Source organism: Chiloscyllium plagiosum, chromosome 18, assembly GCF_004010195.1.
Source record: "Chiloscyllium plagiosum isolate BGI_BamShark_2017 chromosome 18, ASM401019v2, whole genome shotgun sequence".
NCBI lineage: Eukaryota > Metazoa > Chordata > Chondrichthyes > Orectolobiformes > Hemiscylliidae > Chiloscyllium > Chiloscyllium plagiosum.
In genome coordinates this window covers 58908869-58929300 of record NC_057727.1, presented here as the reverse complement: position 1 = coordinate 58929300, position 20432 = coordinate 58908869, and the positions used below count along the sequence as shown (strand labels likewise).

General features: G+C 42.2%; 1 protein-coding gene across 2 annotated transcripts in view; it reads right to left on the bottom strand.

Moving 5' to 3' along the window:
• The window catches only part of si:dkey-197j19.5, a 60135-nt gene that overhangs the window by 15446 nt on the left and 24257 nt on the right, over nucleotides 1-20432 (bottom strand). For both annotated transcript variants that reach the window (XM_043708416.1, XM_043708417.1), the window contains 2 exons: nucleotides 12829-12937; nucleotides 7661-7780 (listed from right to left, as the gene is read on the bottom strand). In XM_043708416.1, the coding sequence (XP_043564351.1) occupies nucleotides 7661-7780; nucleotides 12829-12937 (229 nt within the window). The remainder of the gene's footprint in view (nucleotides 1-7660; nucleotides 7781-12828; nucleotides 12938-20432) is intronic.

The window sequence follows — 20432 nt, the reverse complement described above, 5'->3', positions numbered from 1 at the left end:
GATAAATGTAGGGGAATGGGTCTGGGTGGGTTGCGCTTTGGAGGGTCGGTGTGGGCTTGTTGGGCTGAAGGGCCTGTTTCCACACTAAGTAATCTAATCTAACATTACAAACCTCTCCATAAAAACATTGGAGACTTCAGATAGTTATGATGAAATGAAATAAAATACATAGGTAAACACCGGAGTAATTATTAAATTGATCCCATAGCTAACCCACCACTCCCACCACTTATACCCACATGCCCTAACCGGCAACCCTACCGCACCAAACGTTCATCCCAGGACCTAACAAACCCTGGCCCAAACCACTGAATCCCCTCGTCCAGACACGGACCTACACTAAACTAGATCCAATCTGACCCCATGCCCATACCACTGCCACCAGACCCAATCTGACACCACTGCGGCCCAATCTGACCATCTGTTCCCTTCTACCAAACTATCCTGATTCAATCCACCCCTCATCAACCTGTCAGACTCTACCCAAGCCTGTGTTGCTAATCTAAATCTCCTTGATGCAACATCTAATCTCCTTCCGCCACTGCCAAACCAAATTGTTTCCGTCCACCCCGACCCTAAACATTTACCTGCTCTCTTGTGGCCTTGCACTATCCCCACCCCACCTAGCACTCTACTTATTTCGCACCCTATCTCTATCCATTTGTTATCCTGGCATCCAACCTCCCCTTAGCATATTACATCCCTGGCAACTTTATCCTCCTATCTACTTAGCAGTCAATAATCACAGCAACCTAACATCACCCTGAGCTTATTTTTTTTTTACACTTGACAGCAGACTGGCTGTCTGAAACATTTATATTTTAGATTACGGCTGCTTACTGCTGTGAAAAGCAGGAATGGTTTGACAGATCTGTGCATCAGAATGGAAGTGCGCCTTTGCTTTTCAGAAGGTGGCCTGGTCAGAATACTGTTTATATCGAACTTCCTTTTCTCATATATAAAAAAAAGTGAGTAGCTACTTGTGTGGGATTGCAAGTTACCAGAAAATCTGGCCCTTATTACAGGAGTAGCATGTGGGCTTGAAGAAAAACTGTGATATCAAGATACAAGAATATAATCACCAATGACAGTAAAAGCAATTTTGAACATTTTTTGACTTTGTTGGGAACAAATGTCTGGGATCAATTGGTGTTAAAATTGCTTTAAGTGTTATTCACTCACCGAAATGGAAAAGGCACCGAATACAATAGGGACATTCTGGAAGTTAAATAAATGTATATATGGCTTAAATGATGCCTCAAATGTTTGGTACTTTTCAGTAAGGTCTGTCTTACTAAAATAGAGTTGTCATCAGCATGTTTTACTGGCACCATGAGGGGGACAGATTTAAAGAAATTTTAGGACGTAATTATTTTTTGTGGAGTGGGAGCATTGAATTTGGACGCATTGTCATAAATGGGTTAAAAACAGAATGCAAAATTGGAAGTCAAGCTTCTACATTTTTCAGACAGACTGGTCATGTATCAATTTGCATCAGCAATCTTCTCTGTGAAGGTTCCACTGCTAGTCAAATTGGCCTTCACAGAAAGATACATTGGCTTCTATAACTGAGGTGGAGGAATTATGATATCCAGATGGGCAGCTGAATTGGCTGGGTATCCAAATAAGCTCAGCCAACAGTTCTAAGTATTAGAGTTGAGCACAACTATGACAAATGCTAAGGTGGAAGATGTCATTCGGGGAAATAAGACATTGAAAAAAAAATGGAGCATCATGTTTTGCAATATCCCTCATTGCCAGGAACGTGAAGCTTGTAGTCTTTAATGCTTGGAGTAGTTTGTTTGCAGGCAAAAGGACCTCTGGCAAGTGAGAGAGCTAGAGTTCAATGTCTTTATGTTCCTGTGAGGGTGAAGGGCTAGGTTGGCAGGAATAGGGATATGAAGAAGGGCTAATGCCCGAAACGTCGATTCTCCTGTTCCCAAGATGCTGCCTGACCTGCTGCGCTTTTCCAGCAACACATTTCCATCTCTGATCTCCAGCATTCTGCAGACCTCACTTTCTCCTGGCAGGAATAGGGAGCCCTGGATGACAAAAGATATTGAGGTTTTGACCAGGAAAATGGAGGAATGGCTCAGCTACAGGTGGGATCAAGGTAATCACTGGAGATTTATCAGGGAACACAGGAGTTTACTGAAGAAGGAAATCAGGAGGGTGAGAAGGGGGCACAGGATAGCCTTGGCTGAGAAGATTAGGATGAATCCAATGAGGTACATTAAAGGAAAAAGAATAACTAGAGAGAGAATAGGGCCCCTCAAGGACCAAAGTAGACATTTAAGTGTAGAACTACAGGAGATGGACCAAGTTCTCAAGGAATATTTCTTCTCTGTGTTTATCTTGGAGAAAGACATGGGTACTTGGGGAAGTTAGCGGTGATATCTTGGGGACAGTCCATATCACAGTACGAGAGGTGTTGGACGCATTAGAATGTGTGGATAAACCTTCTGGTCCTGACCAGATATATCCAATAACACTGCAAGAGGCTAGAGAAGAAATTGTGGCGACATTGGTTGATATCTTTGCACCATCATTTGCCACAGGTGAGGTTGCGGAAGACTGGAGAGTAGTGAATGTTGTGCCATTATTCAAGAAGAACTGCAAAAAGCCTGGGAACTATAGACAAATAAACTTAACATCTATGGTGGGTAAGTTACTCGAGAAGATTCAGAGATAAGATATACATAACATTTGGAAAGACAGGGTTTGATTAGGACCAGGCAGCATGACTTTGAGTGGGAGATCAGGCCTCACAAATTTATTAGAGTTCTTTGATTAAGTGGTCAGGAAGGTTGACAAGGGCTGGGCAGAAAATGTAGTCTATATGGATTTCAGTAAGGTCTTTGATAGGGTTCCATATGGTAGGCTGCTCTGGAAGGTTAGATCGCATGGAAACCATGGGGAGCTGGCAAATTGTATACAAAGTTGGCTTGATGGTAGGAAGCAGAGGCTAATAGTGAAAGGATGCTTGTCAGACTGGAGGCCTGTGACGAGTGAAGTGCCTCAGGGGTCAGTGCTGGGCCCATCGCGGTTTGTTGTCGAGGTCAATGATTTGGTTGAGAATATACAAGACATGATTAGTAAGTTTGCTGATGATGCCAAAATAGGTGTCGTGGATAGTGAAGAAACTTATCAGAAATTGATCAGGACCTTGATCAGCTGGGAAAGTTGGCTGAGAAATAGTAAGTGGAGTTTAATATAAATAAGTCCGAGGCCCCCTTGCATTTTGGAAAGTCAAATCAAGGTGGGAGTTTCATGGTGAATGGTAGACTCTTAAAGAGTGCAATGGAACAGAGGGATCTTGGAGTTCAGGTTCATAGCTCTCTGAAAGTGGAGTCACAAGTAGACAGGACAGTGAAGGCGGCTTTTGGCACATTGGCCTTCATTAGTCGAGACATCGAGTATAGAAGATGGGAAGTTATTTTGCAGTTATACAGGATGTTGGTGAGGCCGCACTTCACTTGGGGTATTGTGTTCATTTTTGGTCACATTACTTACTATAGGAAGGATGTTACTAAGCTGGAAAGAGTGCAGAGGAAATTTACAAAGATATTGCCTGGACTCAATGATCGGAGTGATATGGAGAGGTCGGACAAGCTAGGAATTTTGTCTTTAGAGTGTAGGAGACTGAGGGGGGGAATCTTATAGAGGTGCATAAGATCATGAGAGGCATGGATAGGGTGAATGCACTCAGTCTTTTTCCCAGAGTTGTGGAATGGAGAACTAAAAGGCATCAGTTTAAGGTTAGAGGGGAAAGAATAAAAGGCAACCTGAGGAGCAACCTTTTTTAAGCAGAGGGTGGCATGCGTACGGAAAGGGCTGCCAGCAGAAGTGGTTGAGGTGGAAACATTAACAACATTTAAAAGGCATTTGGACAAACACATGGATAGGAAAGGATTAGAAGGATATGAGCCAAGTGCAGGGAAATGGGATTAGTATGGACAGACATTTTGGTTGGCATGGACCAGTTTGGGCCAAAGGGCCTGTCTCCACGCTGTAGGATTCAATGACTCGATGGTACTTCTCATGCAGTAATCAATGGCAATGAGGTTTATGAAGTAAATCTCTCAGATAAAAGTATTGAAATAGTTTTCTTTTGGAGGGATGTGGGAATGTTTAATTAGAACACAAACAGATCAGCCTTGATATTGCCCCATATCCACTCCTGTTCAGTGTGCACTCCGCCTATTCACAATACAAGTTATTATAGCGTTAATTTACTTTCCTGGTAGCCCCCGGACCTTACTCTCACCACTGTCAGTGCTGCTGCAAAAATGTAAACCGCTAATCCCATGAGTTAAGTTTTTAAAGGATTAATTTACCTACCTGGCAGTCCCCTGGTCATCACTCTCACCACTCCTGCTGCGGCTGCAAATATGGAGATTGCTGATCCCACAAGGTAAGTTTTTAAAAGGATTAATTTACTTTCCTGGCATCCGCCTAGTCCTCCCTCTCACTGCTCCTTTTCCTGCTGCAAACACGGACGCCACTGATCCCACAAGATAAGGTATTAAAGGATTAATTTACCTTCCCGGCAGCCCCCGGTCCTCGCTCTCATCTCTCCTGCTGCTGCTGCAAAAATGGAGGGATGGGAGGTATGGGATGCAGGGAAATTCTGGATATATAATTGACTAGCCGAAAGAAGACAGCAAATGGTCGTGGATGGAAAGTATTCCAATTGGAGGTCAGTGACCAGTGGTGTCCCGCAGGGATCTGTCCTTGGGTCTCTGCTTTTTGTAGTTTTTATAAATGACTTGGATGAAGAAGTGGAAGGGTGTGTTAGTACGTTTGCCGATGACACAAAGGTCAGTAGTGTTGTATATTGTGTTGAGGGCAGTTGCAGGCTACAAGGCATTGACAGGATGCAGAGCTGAGCTGAGAAGTGGCCGATGAAGTTCAACCTGGATGAATGTGAAGTGATTCATTTTGGAAGGTCGAATTTGAATGACAGGGTTAAAGACAGGATTCTTGGCAGTGTGGAGGAACAGCAGGATCTTGGGGTCCATCTAGATAGATCTCTCAAAGTTGCCCCCCAAGTTGACAGGGTTGTTAAGAAGGCATATGGTGTTTTGGCTTTCATTAATAGGGGGAATTAGGAGCTGCGAAGTTTTGCTTCAAACTCTATAGTTAGACCACACTTGGTATTTTGTGTCCAGTTCTGGTCGGCTCATTACAGGAAGGATGTAGATGCTTTAGAGAGGGTGCAGAGAAAATTTACCAGGAGGGCTTTTCTTATGAAGAAAGGTTGAGTGAGTTAGGGATTTTCACACTGGAGAGAAGGAAGAGAGACCGGACAGATGTGTACAAAGTAATGAGAGGCATAGACAGAGTAGATAGCCAGAGACTTTTCCCCAAGGCAGAAACAGCTGTCACCCGGGTCATAATTTTAAGGTGATTTCAGGAAGGTATAGGGAAGATGTCAGAGATAGGTTCTTTATGTAGAGTGTGGTAGGTGCGTGGAATGCACGGTCAGCGGTGGTAGTACAGTGAAAGACATTAGGGACATTTAAGCGACTGCTGGACAACCACATGGATGGCAGTAAATTGATGGGTGTATAGGTTAAATTGAACTTAGATTAAGATAAATGCTCGGCACAACATTGTGGGCCGAAGGGTCTGTACTGTGCTGTACTGTTCTATGTTCTATATTGTTGAATGTTGATAAAGGCTCAAGGGGCTGGATTGTCTACTTTTGCTCATATTTCTTATGTTTGTACGAAAACCTTAAATGAACCAACATCCAGTTCAGGCAGTGTATTCCATAGCTTAATTACTCACTGCAGGGAAAAGGCTTAATCTTGTATCATTTTTGCTTGTTTGCTAATCATTTTAAATCTGCCCTCTGTTCTTGATTTTAGCACAAGCGAAACAGTTTCTTCCTATCGACCCCAACATCCATCAGAGCACCTCTCAGCCTTCTTTTCTCGAAGAAAAATAGTACTAACTTCTCCAATGTAAGCTGATAACTGAAGTTACTCATCACTGGCACTAATATTCGATATGATGTCAGCTAACCCTTTTAGATACTTAATCGCTTTATACAACAGAACAAATAATTTTTGTGCCCTCTCCAATGTCTTCACATCCTTTCTAAACTCAAAGTCACGTGGGAAGACTGGTGAACTAATTTCAGTTTTATCATTAAAGCTATTTTCTCCAGTATTGTAACCATGATAATGTGAAATCATCTCTGAACAGCATGTCCACATGCCAAGTCATCAGTCTTTTTCACAACTTAAGGTTGATGGCTGATCTCAAGGAAGACAGAGGAAAGGGAGGACACTGAAAGACTCATTGACAAGGGAACAAATTAAGTGTGGATCTTGCTGATAATCCTCATATAATGATATGGGCAACATCTCACACCCCAAACCACATGTAGTCAGAGACACCTACATAAACTCTTAAGTAGAAGCAGCAAAAGCTGAAAGAGAGAGTGTGGAACTCTGGTAAGTTTAGTGTTACAATGCTCAAAATTACTGTTGTGCAGAAACATCTCAAAATGGCTTTTTAGAATCTATACAAAAAGCAGCTAGAGATTCCCATATCTACTACATTTGTGCCTCTTGAAAAAGTTCAACTGTTTTTTGGGACCTCACTTGCCTTTTGCAAATCCACACTGGTTCTCTCAGATGAACTCACGTTTATCCAAATACATAACCACTCTGTCCCCAATATCAGATTCCAGGATCTTCCCACAACTGGAATGAGATTACAGGTTGAAAATCTCAACCTTTCACTATTTTATCCATCTCAAAAGAATACAATGTCAAAAACAGACTTCCAATTTTCCAACTTTCCACAGCTAAATGTATACTTCCATTTCACAGCCACACCATAAACTCTCTCATTTATATCTATGGATTGATGTCCACAGCACAACTCACACCTGTACTCACCCAGAGTTCACAACTTAAATCAGGTCGCCTACACACATGCCTGCACACCCACTGGTTTGTAATCCAGAGTAGGACTCCCAGCCTCCATCTGGATGAATAGATGAGCTGGCTTGTATTGAATATACCAAGCGTCTTGCTTTAACGCAGATAACATCTTGATTCTCAAGAGTTCTAGTAGGAAACAGGAATGTTTAAGAGCAGTTAGGTTCTCAGCTAACAGGATGGTTGAAACTCTGGCGTGAGTTTCAGTGTGGCTGCTGTGTAACTGGGAAAGTTTCCACTTTTGATCTATTGAATACATTAGGCAGGATTGAGTTCATCTGAGGGGCAGTCCATTGCCAAATAGTACTCATAAGGGAACAGTCCAGCATTCTCATACCTCCGTACTCTTCATGTACGATTAAATATTATCTTACATGAATATTTGTGCCAATCTGTTTTTGAACAGCAAAGTCCCCACAAAGAACATAGAGATAAATAATCTGTTTGATCTGGTGTTGCTTGAAGAACAAATGAAGAGTACCAGCAAAATTTCCCCCCAGTCCTCAAACTGTGGTGAAATATTTGAAACTCAGCAAAGCAGAATGATATGGATAAATGATAGGGAACTGAGACTGACCAGCTCATATTCACTGTGTTGTCACGTGAAATGGGATCCAGCAAGAGTTAGCAACTTCTCAAAGTCAACTTTGAATATGGAGGAGGTTGTGCTCCAGCAGGTGGGGAAAGAAGCAAACCACACTTACCTCAGCTTTGTTTCTTGACTGACATTCTTCACGGTAATGTTTTCAAGCTTCGACTCCCTCTGAATTTCACCTTTTTTTTCAGCCAACTGTCGATTAAGTTGTTCCAAAGCGATAAGCCGTCTAGGATATTGAGAAGTTTAGTCAAAGACTTTTCTACACTGTTCAGCAGGCAGCGTCATCCTAAAGTTTTCAACAGAAACTCTTCATTCTTATGGTTTACAAAATCAAACGGTTCCTAAGAAGGCTGGGTGTGACCATGGTTAGAAATGTAATGCCTGCAAGGTGAAAGGTGCAAGTAGTACTACTATTCAAAACTCCATGCACAAGGGGATGACAAAGAGGCAGAAATCCAGGCTTGAGGAGTCGGAGATTGTGGTGCTCAGCCTGGAGTCACTTTGCGGTTAGCCTGGAGTCACTTTGCGGTTAGCCTGACATTGACCCAGCCATGCAGGAGGCATACAAAGAGAGGATGGGGCCGCAGAGGGACCTGCAACCTGTTTGGCCAAACAATCTGGTTTGTAGAGCTGTGGATTTTGTGGGCCACATTTACATATGTTATGGGAAGCTTGACTTACTTTTTAGTTATTTAAAGAATCTGCTGGGGTTTTGCCTGCTCTTCAGCCTCAAGTTCGCCTGTATCTGTGTCTGGTTAAAGTAGCCATCTGGCAACAGGGCACGGAGCAGGTTGTCATTTTAAATTGCCCTGCCTCTCTTCCACCGTTAGAACTGTGCCTGGGTAGAGAGTCATAGAGAGGTACAGCATGGAAACTGACCCTTCAGCCCAACTTGTCCATGTCAACCAGATATTCTTAGCTAATCTAGTCCCACTTGGCAGCACTTGCCCATATCCTTTTAAACACTTCCTTTTCACATTGCCATGCAGATGCCTCCCAGATGTTGTATTTGTACCAGCTTGTACCACTTCCTGTCAGCTCATTCCATACACATACCAACCTCTGCATGAAAAAGTTGCCCACTGTTCCTTTTTAAATTTTTCCTCTCTCATCCTAAACCTATGTCCTCTAGTTCTCAACTCCCCCAAACCTGACAACATCTTTGTAAGTCTTTACTGAACCCTTTCAAGTTTCACAACGTCCGTGGAGAGGGAACATACTTCAACCACTGGTGGTCTTGAAGCATTTACAGATAGGTGGGAACCACAAGGGATGCAGTGAGTGGTTTGTGGGTGGAATGAACTGCCAAAGGAAGCGGTGTATACAGGTACAGTTAAAAAATTTAAATACTATTTGGATAAGTACATGAATAGAAAAGGTTTGGAAGGATATGGATCAAACACAAGCAAGTGGGACGAGTTTAGTTTGGGAACATGGTCGGTGTGGGCTAGTTGGACTGAACAGTCTGGTTCCATGCTGAATGTAGGATATTTCCAAATAATTTTACTTTAGCTCCCTCCTTTCATTGCACTGTCTCGCAGTATTCCAAACTTGTTAATTAGCTGATTTCTAAAATTGGTGTTGAGATTTATTTAAAAATGGAGAGCTATGTTCTTGAGTGTCACATGATAGTGTGCCCTCCTATAGGCCACAAGATTCCATCTGTTGCAGATGTGTCATATCATGTTGAACAGGTAATTACAAACAAAAGCTGTGTTATTCTCCGATGGGTAGTTGATTTATAGATAAAGAAAGGATCCAGAAGGGAATGCTGGAAACTTGTTTTTGTGTTAATCTACAGATTTACAATCAAACATTAGTGAGTCTTTGAAAGTCTTTTGCTGCCTAATTCAAGATCTTTGTCGATAAAACAGCACTCAATGTTTCTTCCAGGTTGTGTTGAACATGAAGGAGTATTGAAGGAGGATGGTAGGTAATAATCAGTAGACCTGCTGTACAGTATTTAAAATCATAGAATGAGGCGTCGCGAGGTTCAGAGTCAATATTGTGCAGTCCCACAGTGAATGTTGCTCATGTGTATGCCATTGTTGTTGTATGAATACCCAGCATGGTGGTGGAGGAGTCTGGGATGTAGCTGAAACATATTGTTCGGTATGTCAGACCATCAGTTCATGATGTATGGGGCAGCTGTCAACATTTTTGTCCATATCCTCAGACAAAAGAGAAGAGGATTACGCAGAGTCAGATATGTCTGCTTTTGTTGCACCTGAATGAAAAGATTTGATTGAAACTGAAACTCTTTAACAATATTATTAGGTGTTTGATACCACTTCATGGCTATCCTGGCCATTAAAAAGGGCAGATAATGATTAACCAAAATGTTTTTCAATTGAGGATGGTGCGAAACTGGAACTCACTGCCTGCAAGGGTGATAGAGGCAGCTACATTCATAACAGTTAAAATGTTTGTATGTACACTTGCAATGCTAAAACATATACACTGTGGGCCAGGTTTGAGGGTTTGAGCTATACGGAGAGGCTGAATAGGCTGGAGCTGTTTTTCCCACAGCGTTGGAGGCTTTATAGAGATTTCTAAGCTCATGAGGGGCATGGAAAGGGTAAATAGACATTGTCTTTTCCCTGGGGATGGGGAGTCCAGAACTAGAGGATATAGGTTTAGGATGAAAGGGGAAAAAATTTAAATGGGACCTCAGGGACAATTTTTTCACACAAAGGGTGGCATGTGGATGGAATGAACTGCCAGAGGAAGTGGCACAAGCTGGTACAATTACAACATTTAAGAGACATCTGGATGGATGTATGAAGAGGAAGGGTTTAGAGGGATTTGGGCCAAGCGCTGGCAAATGGGATGAGATTAGTTTGGGGTATCTGGTCAGCATGTTGGACTGAAGGGCCTGTTTCCATGTTGTACATCTCTATGACACAATAACTCTAAGTGCTGGAAAACTGAATTAGAATTGTAATGTTTTTGACCTACACAGACTCGATGGGCCGAAGGCACTTTCTCTGAGGGGTAGATCTCTCTGACTCAAAATCTAACCACCTTGCTGTGTGCCTGCTGTAGACAACACTGGATAAGAAGGCAGATTTCTTTCCATAAAAGGATATTAATAAAGCAAATTGTTGTTTTTAACAAAAATTTAAAGTGCCATGCTCATTACAGATACTAGCATTTCAATGCATGTTTATTTAATCAATGAAATTAAAATTCCATTGCTCTTGAGGGGAGTCCTGGCTTCTAGATTTACTGAACCGAAAGTAAAGTACTGCAGATTGCAAAAATCTGAAATGAAAGCAGAAAATGTTGGAAAACGGTAGGTGGTGGAAAAATAGATTAAAAGTCCAGTAACATTCCTAAGTAATCTAATGTTCCAGTCCCACCCAATTTAGAATTAAAACCTGGTATAATGATAGCAATGTAACAATTGTTGATTCTTAGTAAAACCCATCTGGTTCACAGATGTCCTTTAGGAAAGGAAATCTGCAAATGTGCCATCCTTACTATTGTCCACACATGACTCCAGAACCACAGCAATTTGGTTGTCTCTTGACTGCCTTCTGAAATGGTTGACTCAGTCAGTCAATCAGCTCAAGAGCAATTAGGGATGGACAATAAATGCTGGTTCAACCTGCGATGCCAACATCCCATCAACTAACATAAAAAAAAGAGCAGGTCTAGCAATACCTGTGAAGAAAGAAATAGCATTAATATGTTGTGATGATTTTTGCCTTTCCTTTCATTTCTGATGCATAATTCTAATTTTTGTTTGTTTTTTTACTTTCTTTGTCCTTTCTCATATTTCTTAATTTAAGAATTTTCACTTATATAGCACAGTTAATGCAGAAAGACACCGTGAAGTGCTTGCATCATCAGCCAAAGTGGAGCAGTTCTTTTTTGATTATGCTTTCTCTACAATCAAGAGGGTTGTCCATTAAGAGGAAACTGAGTGAGTTAAGTCTATGCTCTGGATGTAGGTATGCTCGCTGAGCTGGAAGGTTCATTTTCAGACATTTTGTTACCATACTAGGTAACATCTTCAGTGAGCCTCTGGATGAAGCACTGCTGACGTTTCCTGCTTTCTATTTATATGTTTGGGTTTCCTTGGGTTGGTTACATCATTTCCTGTTCTTTTTCTCAGGGGGTGGTAAATGGGGTCCAAGTCAATGTGGTATCATGGTAGCCCACAAACCCACAATACACTAAAACAGCAACTAATGAACTTGAAAGACCCTATACAGACAACAAGCAAAACTAATGTCATTTCCAAATTATTGTAACAAACACTACATTGGATAAACAGGCAGAAAACTAGCCACCAGGATACATGAACATCAGCTAGCCACAAAATGACATGACCATCTCTCACTAGCATCCTTACATACAGATTAGGGAGAACACCACTTCGACTGGGACAACACATCCATTCTAGGACAAGCCAGAGACACGCACGAGAATTCCTAAAAGCATGGCATTCCAACTGGAACTCTATCAACAAACAGATTGACTTGAACCCCATTTACCACCCCATAAGTAAAAGAACAGGAAATGACGTCACCACAGGAAATAACATCACCAACCCAAGGAAACCCAAACATATAAATAGAAAGCAGGAAACATCAGCTGTGCTTCGTCTGGAGGCTCACTGAAGATGTTACCTAGTATGGTAACGAAACATTTGAAAATGAACCTTCCAACTCAGCGAGTAAACCATCCAGAACCTCAACCTGAGCTACAAATCTTCTCAGAACTTGCTAAAGTCCATGTTCCCTGGAGTTCAGAAGGACATTAGATGATGCCACTGAAATTTACAAGATTACTTTCCTGGGCAGGGTATCTGGAAAACGGGGAAAAATGAGTCGACAAGGGACTAATTGTTTAGGATGGAGATGAGGAGAAATTTTTTTTCCCCCACAGTTTGTGAATCTTTGGAATTCATTACACCAGAGAGTTGTGGATTCTTAGTGAAAATACATTTAAGGCTAGGATAGCCATGATTTTGGTCTCAAGAAATTCAGGGATATGGGGAGTGGACAGGAAAGCAGAGTAGAAACCAGGATCATATTGAATGGTCGTGTAGGCCTGACAGATATAGGATTTTCTCCAATTCCTTTTACTTACTTGCTTATTTTCAGATCAAATGCCTTTTTTGAAAGGATGATCTGATTTATCTCCCTTCCTACGTGAACTTTCCTGTGCACCATTACCTCAACCTTTACCTTAACAGGTACAAACCAGTTTTGCACAAATCCCTTACAATGACATACAGATGCAAAGCATGGCTCCCCTCTTTACCTGGTGGAGACCCATTTTTCCACTTCATGATTAGGTAACAAGCCAGTCCCAGGAGGCCTTAATTTCAAACCTGGCTCCATTTTCAATTTGTCTCCAGGATGAAGTAAAGCTGCAGAGAAAGATAGATTTACAGATGAAAGACAACTCTTCAAACTTGATGTCAATAGTATTTTCCACTGTAACATTACACCAATAACTTGTATAGCCTTGCAAAGATAGTAAAGCATGCCAAAATGCTTCACAACAGTTATCAACAACAGCTGTACAAGGACATAAGAGGGTGATAACCAATAGCAAGGTCAAACAGTTAGTTTTTAGAAGCATCTTTTTAAAAAAAAGTGGAGAGAGTTTGAGGGGTTTACAGAGAGAACTCCTAGAGCACATTCACCAGACATGGAGTGTGAAAAATCAGGGTAACCAGAAGCCAAGATTGATTGACGAGTGTAGGAATGTTGGGGGTGAACTGGTTTTGGTATACATGAGATAAAATATGGGCAGCAGGATTTTGGAGGAACTTGGAATGTAGAGAGTTTGTGGGGACAAAGATAGAAAGCCAGTCAAGAGTGTGACAGAATTGTGAAATCTAGGGGGTCAGAGGAATGGAGTGAGGATTTCAGCAGTTATGACATGGAGACAGAACCTCTGTACTTGTAACACAATAAAATTACACCTTCAAAAGACTCTCAAAATGAATCCCAGTGGTTCCTAGTTGAAAAGTGTGGTGCTGGAACAGCACAGTCGGTCAGGCAGTATCCAAGGAGCGGGACAGTTGACGTTTTGAGCATAAGTTCTTCATCAAGTGGGGGTAAGGTATCTGGGAATGCGATATGTAGATGGAGGTGGGGGGTGATGGTGATAGGTTGGAAAGGAGAGTGGAAAGAGATAGGTGGGAAGGAAGATGGACAGGTAGGACAGTTCAAGAGGGTGGCGCCAAATTGGAAGGTTAGATCTGGGATAAAGTGGGATGAGGGGAAATGAAGAAACTGGTGAAATTGAGATTGATCCCTACTCTTGTACCAAATCACAATCCCTTGCACTTATCCAGATTGAACTCCCACTGCCATTTTCCTGCCCATTGACCTGTTTGATCAGGATCCTTTTGTAATATTGGAAAACCTTCTTCACTGTCTACTATGTCACCAATGTTGGTGTTGTCCGCAAACTTACTAACCATGCCTTCTACATTCTCATTCAAATCATTTAATATAAATTACAAACAAAAGAGGACCCAGAACAGATTGTTTCCTGGTTGATTTTCTGAAGATATCAATCAGGGTCACCTTTACAATTCACTCAGATAAAGGCAGTAATACTTATAATTTAGTTTTTTTTTTATTTTCTGAGATTCTAAGAGCTGATAAAGGAGGTTAAGGCAGGGAGCTTCTGAATATTCAAGTTGTAGAATCAACAGCCAGATTCCATTTTCTCAGAAAACTAATCCAAATTATGACCAATCCTTGACAAACTGACTGTCTCATCCATGAGTAAATGATTGGTGGAGATGGAGCCCAAAGATATAGATATATATCTATATATAAACATACCAACCTTCTTCCTCAACTGAGGAATCCTCACCACCACGTTTTACAGGGCCCTCAGCCATGTCCAACCCATCTCCCACACTTCAGCCCTCACTCCTCCTTTCCCACTCATAACAGCGAAAGGGACCCCTAGTTCCCACTTACCAGCCTTCACCAGCATCAAATCAAATCCTCTCCCTTCTCTTGTCAGCCTTGCCCAGTGATTGTTCCTCTGGAACACCTTGGTCCATTCCTTGCCCACTCCTAACACCACCCATCACCCCATGGTACTTTCCCCTGCAAGCACAGGTGTAAATCCCACCTGTTTATTTCCTCACCATCCAAGGCCCAGACACACCTTCAAGATGAAACAGCGATTTACCTGCTCTTCATTCAATCTAGTCTATTGTATTCACTGCTCATAATGTGGTCTCCTCTACGGTGGAGAAATGAAATGTGGACTGGGTGACTGCTTTGCGCAACACCTTTGTCCTGTCTGCAAAAATGACCTCCAGCTTCCTATTGCCAGCCACTTCGACACATCACTGTGCTCCCTGACCAAGATCTCTGCCTTGGGCTTGCTGCAATGTTCCAACAAAGTTCAGCACAAGCTGGAATAACAGCAAGTCATTTCCTGCTTGGGGATCCTGCAGCCTTCAGGGCTCAACATTGAGTTCACTAAGTTCAGGGCCTGAGCACCTTCTCCCATGTCTTTACCTTAACCCTGACACACCAGGCCCTTGTCTTCATGTGGGCAACAACCTCATTGTCAGCTACTAATTGCTCCTATTAGCAGCTATGGATTCTGCCAGGCTGAGTTATACCCAATCATATGTCTGCCCTACCTTTCTCTGTCTGTCTGTCTGTCTCTCTCTCTCTCTCTCTGGGCTCATCTCCACCAATCATTTGTTCTTACCTCCCAACACCACCAACACATCTTCAGCATATGTGCCAACCTTTTCCAAGCTACAATCAGATCTGAACAAGAGTCACTGGACCCAAAATGTTAACTGTACTTTCTCTCCATAGATGCAGCCAGACCTGTTGAGTTATTCCAGTAATTTATGTTTTGTTTCCTAGTTCCAGAGTTCGCAATTCTTTGGGTTTGTTTTTTGGTTAATGTTTATGCCTGTTTGTTTTCCTTTTGACACAAACTATTACTTACAGTCCAAAAGTCACCCTTAGCTCACAGTCCGCAGTTCACAGCTCCAATCAAAAATTATAAAAGAATAGAACAAAAATAATTAGAAATCGGTAAGGGCTCTTATACTAGAAGTGTCTAGTTCTGAACAAGAGTCACTGGACCCAAAATGTTAACTGTGCTTTCTCTCCATAGATGCAGCCAGACCTGTTAAGTTATTCCAGTAATTTATGTTTTTGTTTCCTAGTTCGAGAGTTCGCAATTCTTTGGGGTTTTTTTTTGTTTAATGTTTATGCCTGTTTGTTTTCCTTTTGACACAAACTATTACTTACAGTCCAAAAGTCACCCTTAGCTCACAGTCCGCAGTTCACAGCTCCAATCAAAAATTATAAAAGAATTGAACAAAAATAATTAGAAATCGGTAAGGGCTCTTATACTAGAAGTGTCTAGTTGAAGAAACAATACAAAATTAATTTCATTACTATAATTATTTACAGATTACATAAATTTGATTTGCTTTTTTTTTTAAGATTACTTAGTGTGGAAACAGGCCCTTCGGCCCAACAAGTACAGGCGAATTGACAGTGTGAACCTTTTCCCGCGTATGGAGTCGGGTATTACAAGGGGGCATAGCTTTAAACACCTAATCTGCACATTTTTGGACTGTGGGAAGAAACCAGAGCACCCGGAGGAAACCCACGCAGACACGGGGAGAATGTTTGTTTGGAGTTTGCACAGTCAGTTGCCTGAGGCGGGAATTGAACCCAGGTCTCTGGCGCTGTGAGGCAGCAGTGCTAACCACTGTGCCGCCCACCTTGCCTTTTTTATTCATTGTCACATGTTCTAAAGTATAGTGAAAAACTTTGTTTACGAACAGTACAGGCGAATCGTAGTAAGCAAGGACATACAGATCATAGAATAGAGGCATGCAGGTTATGTTGCATCAGGTGTGCACTAGGCAAGATCAGCATTATTTGAAGCTTTGGAGTCCATTCATCGGTAATAACAACTGGGTAGAGGCTGTTCCTGCGGGTGCATGTGTTCAAGCTTCTCTCTCTTCTGCCTGATGGAAGAAGTTGTAGCACAACATTACTGGGGTGGGATGGGTCTTCGATGATGTTGGCAGCCTTTCCGTAGCAACAAACCATATAAATGGAGTACATGAATGGAAGGATGGCTTCCATAATGGTCCAGACTGTGCACATCACCTTTTGTAGTTTCTTGCAGTCCTGGGCAGAGTAATTGCCAGACCAGGCTTTCAATGGTGCATCTATAAAAGTTGGTGAGAGACCTTTTGGGCATGCCAAATTTTCTGAGCTGCCTGAGGTAGAAGAGGTGTTATTGTGCCTTCTTGACCGTCACATCCATATGGGAAGTGTAGGACAGGTTGTCGGTTATCATCACTCCTAAAAAGTTGATGTTCCCCACCTTCTCGACCTCAGTTCCATTGAGGTGGTGCAATGAGAGCAACATCCGTCAACATTGACAAAACTAAAAAAAATGATCAGAAATTCAGAAAGAAAGGAGAAGAACACAGCCCACTTACGTCATCAAGTTCTCAATTTCCTTTCTGTATTCTGAATAGTCGTTGTTACAAATCTGTCCTACCACAGTTGTGTTATCAGCAAACTTTGCAGATGGAGTTGATTCAGAGGTTAGCAAAAGTCGTGGGTGTACAGTAAGTACAGTAGGAGGCGGAGGACTCATCCTTGGGAGGGATCCAGTGTTGAGTACTTTTGTGGAGGAGGTGTAGTCTATCTTCACTGATTGCGATCTGTGGGTCAGAGAAATGACGATCCAGTTGCAGAAGGCAAGGTCCAAGATCTTGGAGTTTTGAGATCAATCTGGAGGGGATAACGTTGTTGAACACGGAGTGTAGTCAATGAGGAGGAATCTTACGCAAGTGTCCTTGTTGTCCAGATGTTCCAGGGCTAGGGTAATGGTGTCCGTTGTGGACCTGTTACATCAGTAGGCAAATTATAGGGGATCAGGGCAGGCTGGGAGACTACAGTTGATGTGGGCCATGACCAGCCTCTCGAAGCACATGAATATGACCTATATTAGGACAGAACTAGTCCCAGCTTTGTCTCAATTAATCTCCTTCTCTTCTGATAAGAGTCCCTTGGGGTGGGTGCATATTGCATTCAATCAATCATGAATGCTTTCACAACCATACAGAACATCACTGACCCCGATACTTCCCATCCATGCTCCTCAATTTTACATGCCTTAATCAAATCAAATCCAATCTTTCTTCATAGCTACAGTTATCTAAGTCTTGGCAATGTCCTCATGAATCTCCTATATCCCTTAGCAGTTCAATTACATCTATTCTGTAATGAGGAGTTAAGAATTGCAGACATTACTGAAGTTATGACCTAACTCGAGGTTTTATAGTTTTGTAGTCCAACTTCCTTAATCTCAAATTCCATACCTCAGCTAAAAAAAGTGATTCCATGTGGCCTTTTAATAATCTTATTTACTTGTCCAGCTAACTTCAGGGAATTGTGGATATTCACTCCTAGTGCTCTCACTTCCTCTACACTTCTTAGTATTAAATACACTTTGCTTTGCCTGGTTTACCCACCCCAGTACCTCACCACTCACTTCTCCAGGTTGAATTCCATAAGTTAATTTTCGTGCTATTAACTAGTGCTTTGATAGCACAGAATTAGTCATAGAGATGTACAGCCCAGAAACAGACCCTTTGGTCCAACTCGTCCATGCTGACCAGATATCCACATTTATCTGGTCCCATTTGCCAGATCTCTAAACCATTCTGATTCATATCCCCATCCAGTTGCTTCCTAAATGTTGTAAATGTACCAGCCTCCACCACTTCCTCTGGCAACCCATTCCATATATTTTGTATGAAGAAGTTGCCCCTTAGGTCCATTTTAAATCTTTCCCCTCTTAACATAAACCAATACCCACTAGCTCTGGACTCACCCACTCCAGGGAAAAGATCATGTCTATCTACCCTGCCCATGCCCCTCATCAGTTTATAAACCTCTAAGGTCACCCCTCAGCCTCTGATGCTCCACGGAAAAAGCCTTTTCAGCCTCTCCCTAGTTGATATGATACACAAGGTGGCCATTCAATGCCCATTGTGTCTGTATTAGTTATATTATCTAGAGACAATCTCTCCATATCCCTGCATACTTTTTCTATCCAAATAAACATCCAATACCTTCCTGAATGCCTCAACTGAATCTGCCCTGACAATATTTCCAAGTAGTGCATTTCATATCCTAACTATTTAATGAGTGAAAAATGGATTTTCTCACATCACTCTTGCACATCACTTTAAACCTACGTCTTCTTGCACTTTCTCCTTCTATGAGCAGAAACACTGATCTCCTTCCAGCCCATTCATGATTTTGAAAACCGCTGTCAAATTTCCTCTCAGCCTTCTTGGCTACAAGAAGAACAGTCCCAACTACTTCAATCTGTCCTCATAATTGAAATTTCTCATTTCTGGGACCATTCTTGTAAACCTTTTTTTGCATCTTCTCCAAATGCATTCACATCTTTCCATGTGGTACCCACAACTGTACACATTAGTTCAGTAGAAGTTGAACAAGTGTCTTCTACAAGCTCAAGATTACCTCTTTTCTCTTGTACTCTGCAACCCAATCAAAGTTTCTAGCCTTGCTGCCCTCAATGATCTGTTTAACATATACATTCAGATCCCTCTGCTCCTGAACTCCATTGAGAATTGTAGGCCCTATTTTACATTGTCTGTCAATGTTTTCCGACCAAAGTTCACTACCTCACAACTTTCTGCATTGAATCACATCTGCTAACTATCTCTACATGCCAACAACCTGTCAATGTCCTTTGGGAGTTCCATATTATCCTACTCAGTTTACAATTCTTCCAAAATTGGTGTCATCTGCAAACTTTGAAATTCTTCCCTGTGCATCAAGATCCAGATCATTAACTCATATCAGGTAAAGGAATCTTCAAAACTGATCCTTGGGGAATTCTACTATGAATCTTCCTCCCGCCCGAAAAATATTAATTGAGCATTAAGCTCTATACTCTATAACTCGGCCTCACAGCGCCAGAGACCGGGTTCAATTCCCACCTCAGGCGACTGACTGTGTGGAATTTGCACATTCTCCCCGTGTCTGTGTGGGTTTCCTCCGGGTGCTCCGGTTTCCTCCTACAGTCCAAAGATGTGCAGGTTAGTTGAATTGGCCATGCGAAATTGCCCGTAGTGTTAGGTCTGAAAATGTGTTGCTGGAAAAGCGCAGCAGGTCAGGCAGCATCCAAGGAACAGGAGAATCGACGTTTCAGGCATAAGCCCTTCTTCAGGTGTTAGGTGAAGGGGTAAATGTATGGGTGGGTTGCGCTTCGGCGGGTCGGTGTGGATTGTTGGGCCGAAGGGCCTGTCTCCACACTAAGTAATCTAATCTAATCAACTCAGCCAATTTTGAGTTCATGATGCCATGATCTGTATAACATCTGTCACAAGTTTGTTGAGTGGCAAACGCCTTCTAGAAACCAATGTATAATACATAAACAGCATTATCTCTTCAAAACATACCAGCAAAATGAATTCCGCCTTAGAAACCCTGAATCTTTTCAAACTTTCTCTCTGTGAGATTACCGATTCTATTCTGAATAAATGTTTCTAGAAGGTTTTCACCAATAAAGTTAAACTGACAGATTCTTGATCAATAGGAGAATCAAGAACTATGAGGAAAGAGCAGGAAAGTGATTATGAGGAATGTTAGATCAGTGGGGGAAGGGGAAATGAGGAAACTGTTGAAGTCCTGGGGTTGAAGTGTTCCGAGGCGGAAGATGAGGCGTTCTTCCTCCAAGCGTCTAGTGAGGAGGGGTCTGTTTTCCCTCCCCACTCCTTTCCGCCTTCCGCAAAGACCGTTCCCTCCGTGACTACCTGGTCAGGTCCACGCCCCCCTACAACCCACCCCACC